We start from the raw sequence: 12,457 nt of genomic DNA, 5'->3' as shown, positions 1-12,457 counted from the left end.
GTGAAATATATATACACAGAAACTAAAAAGATAGAAGGCATAGTTATAATAAAACAATAAGAATCTAAGATAGTTATACCATGATTTAAAACTGCATACAATTGGGAGCTGGGCAGTGGCGTACTCCATTAAGCATATACATTACTGTGTGCAAGAACCTGGGTTTGAGCCCCTGCCCTCCAGTTGCAGGGGGAATGCTTCAAAGCAGTGAAGCAGGTCTGCAGGTGTCTTTCTTTCTCCCTATCTATCTGCCACTCCCCCTCAATTTCTCTCTGTCCTACCAAATAAAATTGAAAGAAAAATAAATTTAAAAAGGAAAAAAAATCTGGGCTATGTTATGCATGTGTAAACTATTATATTTTATTGTCGAATGTAAACCATTAATCCCCCAATAAAGAATGAAAAAAAAAAAATGATGGCTAGGAGTGTTGGATTCGTAGTGATGGCACCAAGCTCCAGTGACAACCAGGTGGCAATAAAAATAAATACCATACAATACAATAATTGAAAACTCTATACAATCTTCAAATCACCAAAAGCATGCATCAATTACTGTCTATGATAACTTAATCCATCATATAAAATATTTTCAAGACAGCATACACATATACATAATTCATTTGTTTTAGCTTAACACTCCTATATAAACCCACTATATTAACAAAGTTTTTTTATTGTAATTTCCTTTTTAAGGATAAGAATGTTGTTGTAGGGAGTCGGGAAGTAGCACAGCAGGTTAAGTGCAGGTGGCACAAAGCACAAGGACCAGCATAAAGATCCCAGTTCGAACCCCTGGCTCCCCACCTTCAGGAAGTCGATTCACAGATGGTGAAGCAGGTCTGCAGGTGTCTATCTTTCTCTCCTCCTCTCTGTTTTCCCCTCCTCTCTCCATTTCTCTCTGTCCTATCCAACAATGATGACATCAATAACAACAATAATAACTACAACAATAATAAAAACAAAGGTAATAAAAGGGAAAATAAATAAATATAAAAAATTAAAAAGAATGTTATTGTAGCAAATGTTAAACCTGGAGTTTGAAATACAAAATTGATTTAAACTAATTAAACTCTATTTTTAACAATATTTGAGGGGGAAATTTACCTCTGCATTGTGCTTAGTTGTTATTTCTAATTTTTCTTTCTTAGCACGATGTAGTTTCTTTCTGAGATCAGAAGCAATATCCAAGTCTGTTTCATTTTTTAGTACTTGCTTTACATCAGATGAGGCTGTCTTCAACCTACAGAAATGAGATATAATAAAATGTAATTCTCATTCAAATCATTTATGATATCTCTGATAACCTATTTTTTTCAAAAAGTACAGGCAACATGATAACGGTGCTTGTCCTAAAGAAGTTTACAATCTAATAAGAAGAGATTCATTGCAAAAGCTAGGCAGAACTGCAAAGCAGTATGTGACTTAAAACAAACTACTCTCAACTGGGAAACCACACTGTCCATGTTAAAATATAATGGTTATCTGATCCTATCACAAGTTAGTTAGTTTTAGAAAAAACTTGTGTTCTTCTCTTTTCTCCTTTTTATAAGATATATTTTATTTATTGCAAGTGTAGAACATAATCACACCAAGAAAAAAATAATAACTCAATAAATATCCCTGCTTAAAAATCAGCACATTAAAGTACTTGCTCTCCAGCCTAAGAGAGAGAAACTTAAGTAACAACAATGAAAATTTAGAGGGATACACCCATAAGGAGAAACTGTGCAGAAGGTAAAACAGTAACAATAAAATACTAGATACTGGAAAGGAGAAAGCAGAAATGGTAACTGATTTACCTCAGAAAGTTGAATTCAAAGTCAAGAGTGGAGAGAAGCAGCCTGATTTACACTATTGTTTTTCAGCATTTGGCTAAGATCAAGTGTCTGATTTACACCATAGATCAGTAATTAGCAACACCTTTGCAAATGCGGGCAAAAGTAGAATGAGAAAATCTTCCAAAGAACTAATGAGATCCTCAGCTCTCCATCCTAGACATACACAGATCTTTTTCCCACCTTCGAGAAATGTAAGGACATGGTTCAAAACATTTCTACCAATAGAAACAAGATGGACATATAGATCGATCTGCCAGCGCCCATGTCCAGCAGAGAAGCACTTACAGAAGCCAGAACTCCCACCTTCTGCACCTCATAAAGAATTTTGGTCCGTACTCCCAGAGGGGTAAATGACCAGAGGGCTCTGAACTCCAATTCCATCAAGACCCAAAGAGAGAAGAGAAAAAATGAACAACACTCAGAAGAACACCTTGGAGGAAATGGGGGGGGGGGAGGTGCAACAGAGAACAAAACAGGTCTTTGGGAGATACAAATAGAGCAAAGATTTGAAAAAAAAAAAAAAAGAGGTGCCAGTAAAAAATTATATAATACTGGGTTGTCAGAAGAGTATTGATGTGTTTTACTGTTTCACTATGCAAAATCCATTATAACTTTTATGACAGCCCACTAAGTCAGAGTCCCGAGTTTCTAACACTCCATGCCTGTCAGAACAATGGCAACAAAGCACAGAAGTGTCTTCCCTGGAGAATCTGACAAACAAGAAAGAACCTTGAAGATCCTTTATTCTGTATCATACATCAGAAAGAACAATAATAACAGATACTGGAGAGATTATGGGGGTAAGAGAACCCTTCTACACTGCTAATGGAAATGTAAATTGGTCCAACCCTTGTGGAAAGCAGTCTGGAGAACTCTCAGAAGGCTAGAAATGGACCTATTCTATGATTCTGCAATTCCTCTCCTAGGGATTTATCCTAAGGAAACAAGCTCACCCATCCAAAGAGACCTATGTATACGTACGTTCATAGCAACACAATTTGTAATAGTCAAAACTTGGAAGTAACCTAGATGTTTAACAACAGATAAGTAGCCAAGAAATGAGTGGTATATATACACAATGGAACAATAAGCTATTGAGAATGATGAAGTGATCTCCTTTGCCTCATTTTGACTAGAACATGAAAAACTCAAGTTGGGAGTCCGGCGGTAGTGCAGCGGGTTAAGTGCACGTGGTGCAAAGTGCAAGGACCAGTTAGGATCCCGGTACAAGCCCCCGGCTCCTCACCTGCAAGGGAGTTGCTTCACAGGCGGTGAAGCAGATCTGCGGGTATCTCTCTATCTCTCTTCCTCTCAGGCTCCCCCTTCTCTCTCAATTTCTCTCTGTCCTTATCCAATAACAAATAAATAAATAGATTTTTTTTAAAAAGAAGAAAAAAAAAACTCAAGTTAAGCCAGAGGGAGGATGAATACTGATGTTGTCATTCATAGGCAGAACTTAAGAAACAAGAACAGAGGGAGTCGGGCTGTAGCGCAGCGGGTTAAGCGCAGGTGGCAAAGCACAAGGACCGGCATAAGGATCCTGGTTCGAACCCCGGCTCCCCACCTGCAGGGGAGTCGCTTCACAGGCGGTGAAGCAGGTCTGCAGGTGTCTATGTTTCTCTCCTCCTCTCTGTCTTCCCCTCCTCTCTCCATTTCTCTCTGTCCTATCCAACAATGACAACAACAATAATAACTACAACAATAAAACAACAAGGACAACAAAAGGGAATAAATAAATAAAATAAATATTAAAAAAAAAAAAGAAACAAGAATAGAAATGGAAAACATGAAATAAAACTTGGACTGGGTTTGGTGTATTGCACCAAAACAAAGGACTCCAGGAAATGAGGGCAAAGAGAGGGACAGAGGGGTGGGAGGGGGACTGAAGTTCTGCTGCATGATGATGGGAAAGTTGGGGGTGAGAGCAGTTTGCAGACACCTGTCATGGCAAGATGAGAAATCGTACCTATGTGTCAACAGCTGTATTGTAAGCCATATCAACACCTACCCCCCAAAAGACCCTCTATTTAGCACTTTTAATTCACATTCCTTATCATGATAGTAAAGAACAAGCTAATAAGGCCTTGCTGTTGACCACTGCAACATTTGATAAAAGAAAAAGTTACTTTCATGTGAAATACTAGCAAAGAAAAACATTAATATGTTCTTCATTTATCCCCTATTCTGCTCCAGAAAGGATCTGAGGTAGCACAGGGGGAAAGCTTTGTGAGTGGTGAAGCAGGGAGGCAGGTGTTTCTCTGTTTCTCTCCCTCTCTATCACCCCCTTTGTGCTAGATGTCTGGCTATTTCTATTCAATTAATAAAATAAAGATAATTCTTTAAAAATAAAAAAGGATTTAAGGTAACTTTGAAAATAGGTGAAAATGTTTATAGCAAATCCTATACACAGGAATAGGACATGTTAGTCATGATTCTTGCTCCACCCAGAGTCTTACAGAAAAGATGATCTAGATAAATTCTTCTCAAAATACATAAATGATGCTTTTATAAAATATATTATTCAAATAGTAAAATATGACCTTATTTTATCACTGAATTCAAAAAGCAGAAATTATTGTTTGGTGATCTTAAGAATTTCTTTTTTTGCCCCCAGGGTTATCATTGGGGCTTGGTGCCTGCACTATCAATCCACTGCTCCTGAAGGGCATCTTTTTTCCATTGTTGCTGTGGTTATTGTTGCTATTGTTGGATAGGACAGAGAGAAAATGAGAGAGGAAGGGAAGACAAAGAGGGGGAGAAAAAGAAGACACCTTCGAGGTGACCCCCCCTGCAGGTGGGGAGCGGGGTGATCCAACTGGGATCTGTTGGCCGGTTCTTGAGCTTCGCATTATGTGTACTTAACCTGGTGTGCTACCACCCGGCCCCTGATCTTAAGACTTTCTGGGGCGGGGTAGATAGCATCATGGTTATGCAAACAGACTCAAGCCTGAGGCTCCATCAAGTCCCAGGTTCAATTCCCCATACCACCATAAGCCAGAGCTGAGCAGTGCTCTGGTAAAAGAAAAAGAAAAAAAATTCTGAACACTTTGTAAACCACACTTAGTTTCATTCTCCAAAATGGCTCATTTATTTGTTTGTTTGTTTGTTTGTTTGTTTTACAATATGGACTCTACCAATCAGAAGTGAATAAAGCAAAAGCAGGAAAGCATATTCAAAGGCAGATAACAACGGTACAAAAAAAAAAGATAAGTAATAGCAATTCTTGGAATGTAAACTACAAGTAAAGGAGGAAGAGCTGGCAATAGAAATTTAGATTTTTGAATGTTCAAATAAAAGTTGGGCCAGTGAGGAAAAGACAAATTAGAGTCAAAGAGATCATGGTAAATAAGCTAAATTAAAAACTGCACAAACATGTGAACAAGCAGAAACATCAGAAGATTCAGAAAAAGAAAAAAAAGATTCAGAGAAAGGAAAAATAATAAGCAAGTTTCTAAGGAAAGGAAAAAGACATTTCAATTTTTGTTGACTGAGTTTACAAAGGAGCACTAAGAGCTACACAGAGTCTTTAGGTCCAGTTCCAGTTGCTATGCAGCAATATCTCTGCTCCTCCAATCCCACGAGACTTGTGCTTCCTCTAAGAACTCTTCCATGACAATTCTTATAATATAATCAGGCCCTCCATCCATCTACTTCTTTTTCCTTGCAGCCAAGGCAATCCTCAAATGAATAAGAGTACTGAGACTTACCTTTGGGTATCACCAATGCCATTATTTGTACCACTTAAACTCATGATAAGACTTCCAACTCTTTCAAAATATCCCACTATATCGTAACACTGTACGTTATTGATGATTAAAATCTTCCAAATAGGTTTATTGGGCTCAGATCTGTTAAAATAGTAAAAAACAGAGCAAGTACTATACATTTTGGAAACTATAGGTGACTCGACTTTTTTTCTTTGTTTGTATTATTTGTTTATTTATTTAAAGATTTCTTGACTTCCGATGAGATAGTGTTTCACATTAGAGAAAGAAAAAAGCCAGACTGCCACTTTAATTCATGCTGTAATAAAATAAAAACAAGGGGTTTCAGGCATGCAACTCCAGCACTCCAGCAGTTATTTTCCAAACTGCTATTTGTATTTTTTTTTATTCAATGTATAACAAATATGTATACTTGCATTTTTAAAACACTATAATGTTTTTGCTTTAAAAAAATTAATTAGGTGGTCCGGGAAGTAGCACAGTGGATAAAGTATTTGATTCTCAACCATGAGGTCCTGAGTTTGATCCCTGGCAGCACATGTACCAGAGTGATGTCTGGTTCTTTCTCTCCTCCTATCTTTCTCATGAATAAATAAATAAATTCTTTAAAAATAAAATAAAATAAATTAGGGGAGTCGGGCGCTAGCACAGTGGCTTAAGCATATGTGGCGCAAAGCTCAAGGTCTGGCGGAAGGATCCCAGTTCCAGTCCCATGCTCCCCACCTGCAGGAGAGTCGCTTCACAGGCAGTGAAGCAGATCTGCAGGTGTCTATCTTTCTCTCCCCCTCTCTGTCTTCGCCTCTTCTCTCCATTTCTCTCTGTCCTATCCAACAATGACAACATCAATAATAATAACAATAAAACAACAAGGGCAACAAAAGGGAATGAATAAATATTAAAAATATTTTTTAAAATTAGGGGGCTTACGGTGGCACACTTGGTTAAATGTACATGTTAACCATGCATATATGTTCATGGCCGCAGTCCTCATCTGCAGGGGGAAAGCTTCACAAGTGATGAAGAAGTGCTGCAAGTCTCTTTCTTTCTCCCACCCTTCCCTCTCAATTTTCCTCTGTTCTATCCAATAAAATATTCAAAACAAATTTTTTAAAATATCCAAAGCAAAAATAACAAACTTAAGGGGAAAAAGTTTCTTCCTTGCCCAGGAGGGGGCATGTGGGTAGATTTTACTGAAATCGTGTGTATAGGAATATTTAGAAGATAAAAAATAACTTCTACACTTTTCTAAATACACCTGAGAGAGATCACTTAAAGAGACTAAAATAGTGAAACAGGGTCAGCAAAGCAAAATAGCTCACCAGCTTATAACCAATAGAATATAACACTCCTAAAAAAAAAAAAAAAAAAAAGAAAAGAATATACCATTCCTTTGATTACACAGGGTTGTTGGAAAAGTCATGATGTATTTTTCTGGTTTTCTATGAAAAAAATGTTTCACGACTTTGCCAAAAACCAAGTACTATAAAATACTACTTTCTCAGACTGATGTGACACCTCCTGTTGCCCTTGAAGAAGCAAACTGCCCAGGATGTGGCATATGGTAGAGAACTACAGGCAGCTACCCTGGACTTGAGAGCAGCCTCCACCTCAAATCCTATGAAAAGGACCTCTTATCATACAGATGCCAACAGGAAATAGTCTTTCCCAACAACCTGAATGAGCTGGTAAGTAGACTCCTGTCTAGTCTCCAGATGAGAAAGCAGTTCAGTGGCACACCCACTTGAGTGCACACATTACAATGCACAAGGACACAGGTTCAAGCTCTCAGTCCCCAACTGCAGCGAGACAGCTAAATAAGAGGTAACGCAGTGCTGCAGCTGTCTCTCTTCTCCCTTTCTACCTCCTTCCCCCTCCCTCTCAATTTCTCTCTGTCCTGTAAAATAAAACAAAATAAATCACGAGAGAGTGACAGTCAATCTAGCCCTCTTTTTCTAGTTGGGCTCTCTTTTCAAAGCTCACCTGAGTGCAGCCTTGGACAGCTTTGAAAAGAGAGCCCAACTAAGCCCAGGTTCCTGACCAAAAAAAACTAAGACAGTAAATAGGTGCTGTTTTGAACCACTAAATTTATGGTATCTTATTACAAAGTAATAGAAAACTAATACATATTAAGAAGCTTGAAAATGCTCTTTCAAGGTTAAAATAAAAAGATAAAACTGTTGACTGACAAGTACAATACAAAATGTCCACAAGCCTTACCTATATTTTCTTTTATAAAGTCTCTGCTTTTCTGTAACGTAATTTCTTTATGAATTAAATGAAGGTACTTATAAAACTTCTAGAGGGCCCAGCATTTGGCGAACCCAGGTAAGTGCACATACTAAGTGCAAAGACCAGTGCAAGGATCTGAGTTTGAGCCTCTGGTTCCCCACCTGCAGGGGTATCATTTCACAAGCTCTGAAGCAGGTCAGCAGGTGTTTATCTTTCTCTCTCACTCTCTATCTCTCCACCCCCTCAATTTCTCTTAGTCCTATCCAATAAAGTGGAAAAAATGACCTCTAGGAGCAGTGGATTAGTCATGTGGGTACCAAGCCCCAGCGATAACCCTTGTTTCTTGTGTCCATGGCTTCACTGTTCCAAGCAGACTTCTTCAGATGGAAAGAGTGAGAGACCAAAATACACAGGGAAGAAGAGAGACACAACACAGTCCCAGGGCTATAATATTTTTAGGGGCTGAAACCTGGGTCAGTCACATGGCAAAGCAAGGCCCCACCCAGATAAACTATCCAGCTGCAGTGCCCTCTCCTTCTCCATCCGCCCCCCCCAACACATTCATTTTTAACTTTCCAAAAACAATTACAAGACAGAGTTCTATGAAACTAGAAATTTTTTCCCAAACCTTGTCTTATTTTCAAAGATAAGGTAAACTAATCTTCTGTTATGGTCAAATAGCATGCAAAATAAATGCAAAAAAAAAAAAAAGAAGAAGCAGAAAAGAATCCTACAAAAGAGACAGGAGAAAAAGACAAGCTTTTTAACACACACACACATAAAAAAAAAAAAAAAAAAAAAAAACCTTATTTTAAATTTCAAAATAAACCAAAAGATACAAGATACAAAAAAAAAAAAAAGTTTTAAAACTCAGAAATAAAGTGGCAAGGATCAGAAAGAATTAGCAATATACGGGGGAAATGGTTAATAAGAGTAAACAGGGAGCAAGGTGGTGGTACACCCACTATAGCACACAGGAATTGGGTTTAAACCCCCAGTCTCCACCTGCCTGGGGAAAGCTTCACAAGAAGTGAAGCTTAGTGCTGCAGGTATCTTTCTTTCTTTCTTTCTTCCGTTCTTTCTTTCTCTCTCAATTTCTATCTCTATTCAATAAATAAGTATTTTAAAAATACTTTCTTTACATTTATTGGATAGAAAAAAAAAAGGGAGGGGGACTAAAGGTGCCAGATGGTGGCACAACTGGTTGAGCACATGTTACAATGGTCAACGACGCAGGTTCGATCCCCGGTCCCCACCTGCAGGGAGAAAACTTTGCAAGTGGTGAAGCAGTGTTGCAGGTGTCTCTCTGTCTCTCTCCCTCTTGATCACCTCCTTCCCTTTTGATTTCTGGCTGTCTCTATGAAAGAAATAAAGATAAAAAATAACTTTCTTAATTAAGAAAAAGGGACTCTGCCACACTGCTGGTGGGAATTCAAACTGGTGCAGCCCCTTTGGAAGACTTGAAAGTCCTTAAACAAATAAAAATGGAGTTCCTTATGATCCAGCAATATCACTGTTAGGCGTTTATCCAAAGGACATGAAAACACTCATTTGAAAGGCAAATACGCACCCTTATATTCATATCTGCATTATTCACAATAGCTAAAGAGTGGAAACGGCCTAAATGCTCATTCATATACAGCTGACTGGCTAAAAAAAAGTTATAGGATGTATATTCCATGGAATAATACTCTGCAATCAAAAAAAGATATTGTGTCCTCTGGGACAAAACGGATGAAACTGGAAATAGTTATGCTTAGCAAAATAAGTAGAGATAAAAGACAACTGCCAGATGGCTTCAGCCATATGTGGAATCTAGAGATATGAAACACATTTACAAAGACAGAAAGTGGAGGGAGGGAGAAAGGAAGGAAAGAGGGAAGGGAGGGTGGGAAGAGATAGAAGCAGATTAACTGTTTCTAAGATTCTGAGAGAACTATGGTGGTTAGCTTTTGGAGGTAGATGGGTGGAGAGAAACAGAACTCTGGAGATGGGTGCAGTGTGGAAATATACTCTGTAGTCTTACAGCCTTGTAACCACAAATAATAATTTAATTAATTAACTAATTTTAAAACTCTTGTGGCAAAAAAAAACAAATCAAAAGGATTCAAAAGAAAGTGGCAAGATACTGAATGTAAACAAAGAATAACCAAAATGTAGCTAACGTCCCTGAATAAAAAGATCACAAAGCAAGGGGAGAGAAACACTAATAATATTTTTCTTACAAAACTATTTTAATCTACATTTAAAATAAACAAAATGCCTATCTGGCTATTGACCAAACAAAACCAACATCAAGACATGTTCTAAGATAACTGCAGGCCATTTAATGAAAACATGTAAAGAAATGTTTATTTTATTTTATTTATTTGCCTACAGGACTTTCATATGAATCCACTGTTCCTAGCGGTCAATGTCCCCCCCCCCTTTTTTTTCCATCTATTTTATTGATAGCAGAGAGAAATTGAGAGGAGAGGGGAGGGGTAGATAGAGAAAGAGAGAAAGATAGACACCTTCAGACCTGCTTCACCTCTTGTCAAACATCTCACTGCAGGTGGGGAGCCGGGGTTTGAACTCAGGTCCTTGTGAATCCTCCGGCCTAGTACTATGTGTGCTTAACCAGGTATACCACCAACCAGCCTCCATGCCTAAGTGTTTAATAATAATCAAAAGTAAACACAGCCCAAATACGGAACTGGTCAGTGAATAAATATTAAGTATTATTCAATCATAAAAGGAACAATAAGGAGTCGGGTGGTGGTGCACCTGGTTGAGGGCACATATTACAATGTGTAAAGACCCAGGTTTGAACCCACCCACCCCCCACCTGCAGGAGGAAATATTTGCTATTGGTGAAGCAGAGCTGCAGGTGTCTCTCTGTCTCTGTCTCTCTCTCTCTCTCTCTCTCTCTCCAGCATCCCTTTCCTTCTCAATTTCTGGCTGTCTCTATCAAGTAAATAAATAAAGATAATACCAAAAAAATAAATAAAGAGAGTAAAAAGGGACAATAACTGATGCCTGTCAGAATATGGATGAACCTTGAAAACAATATTCGAAGTGAAAAAACTCACACACAAAAGGGCACATATTTCAGGATTCCATTTGTATGTAATGGCCAAAGTGAGCAAATCTATAAAAATAGAAAGTAGATTTGTGGTTGCCAGAAAGTAGGAATAATGGGAGTTGGGTCTGACTGCTACTACATACAAAGTTTATTTTTGGAGAGGATGGAAATATTCTGGAATCACTGGTGATTGCTGTACAATGTAGTGATTATAACTAAAATATTATGAGGGCAAACCACATGGCTTGACATGCGGACAGCCCAGATCTGAGTTCCAGCAGCAAACAAGAGTACCAAGGCACCAGAGAGAGCTCCTGTTCTTTCTTTTTTCCTCCTTCTCTCTCTTTATATAACTGAAATAAAAAAGAAGGGAAAGTCTAGCCTGGGAGCAATAAAATTACACAATTGGGAGGTGCCTGAACAAATAAATAAAGTGGTACACTTTAAATTGTGAGCTTCGTGATGTGAATTATATTCCAATTATTAAAGCTCATCATCATCAAAAAATACTTATGCTAGAGTTTAATGGCTTACCTTACCTGTATGTTTTTGAAAGAATAAATTCACAAAGGGCCAAAGTGAGATCTATAATAGAATTTAAACTATGATGGGATTACTATACTATTGAACATGGCAGAAAAAAAGTAGCAAAACCTCATTTTTCTTCCACCAGAATGAAAAAAAAAAAAAAAGCAAGCTCTACTGGCACTACCCACTACCCTATGAAATATCACAAGGTAAACAATAATTTGATCAATTTATATATGTAAATATTTATTATTTTAGATAAAGACAGAGAGAAATTGAGAGGAAAGGGGGGATAGAAAGGACAAGAGACACCTGCGGTTCTGCTTCACTGTTCATGAAGCATTCCCCCTGTGGCAGGGGACTGAGGGCTTGAAACTGAGTCTCTGCACACTGTGGTGTGTGCACTCAAGCAGATGCACCAGTACCAGGCCCCTGTGAATATTTCTTATAATATGCAATGTCAGCTTTTCCTTTTCTTTTTATTTATTTCTTATTATTATCTTTATTTATTGGGTAGAGACAGCCAGAAATCGAGAGGGAAGGGGGAGATAGAAAGAGAGAGAAACAGAGAGACACCTGCAGCACTGCTTCACCACTTGTGAAGCTTTCCCCCTGCAGGTGGGGATTGGGGGCTTGAACCGGGGTCCTTATACTGTAGCATGTGCGCTCAACCAGGTGCACCACCGACCAGCCCCAATGTCTGCCTTTCTTTTCCAAAATCTCTAGCATTTTAATGTGTTCCGTTAGAAAGCTCTCATCGTTATCTATGAACAAACTGTCTTAATACTTCAAGGCCACTCATCATGCCAACAATGACAAACAGTTGGCCATATATTCAAGGTAAGTCAAAGTCAGTCAGGATTCAAACCCAAATGAGCTGATTCCAGAACTGTGCTATGTTTCTTATTGTTGGCCGTCAAGACATGGCTTCCCCTCGCCTTAGGAAAAAGGACTGTAAAGACCGTGTTCGGCTAATATATGTCTTGAGTCAATACTAATACATAAATCTCCAGGCTAAAACTGCTCTCTTCATCTTCTCTTTAGCATATTGCATCCCTCTCCTTTTTGTTTTC

The 12,457-nt window shown here is 38.3% G+C and overlaps 1 protein-coding gene across 2 annotated transcripts in view; it reads right to left on the bottom strand.

The window, feature by feature from the left end:
- CCDC171 (coiled-coil domain containing 171) overlaps nucleotides 1–12,457 on the bottom strand; it is a 284,788-nt gene that overhangs the window by 270,413 nt on the left and 1,918 nt on the right. For both annotated transcript variants that reach the window (XM_060199601.1, XM_060199602.1), the window contains exons 2-3: nucleotides 5,546–5,686; nucleotides 1,105–1,240 (exon numbers count right to left, since the gene is read on the bottom strand). In XM_060199601.1, coding sequence (XP_060055584.1) covers nucleotides 1,105–1,240; nucleotides 5,546–5,589 — 180 coding nt within the window. In that variant the 5' untranslated portion in view covers nucleotides 5,590–5,686. The remainder of the gene's footprint in view (nucleotides 1–1,104; nucleotides 1,241–5,545; nucleotides 5,687–12,457) is intronic.

This window comes from Erinaceus europaeus, chromosome 10 (genome assembly GCF_950295315.1).
Source record: "Erinaceus europaeus chromosome 10, mEriEur2.1, whole genome shotgun sequence".
NCBI lineage: Eukaryota > Metazoa > Chordata > Mammalia > Eulipotyphla > Erinaceidae > Erinaceus > Erinaceus europaeus.
The sequence above is the reverse complement of the archived record's forward strand: the minus strand, read 5'-3'. Positions and strand labels throughout refer to the sequence as shown.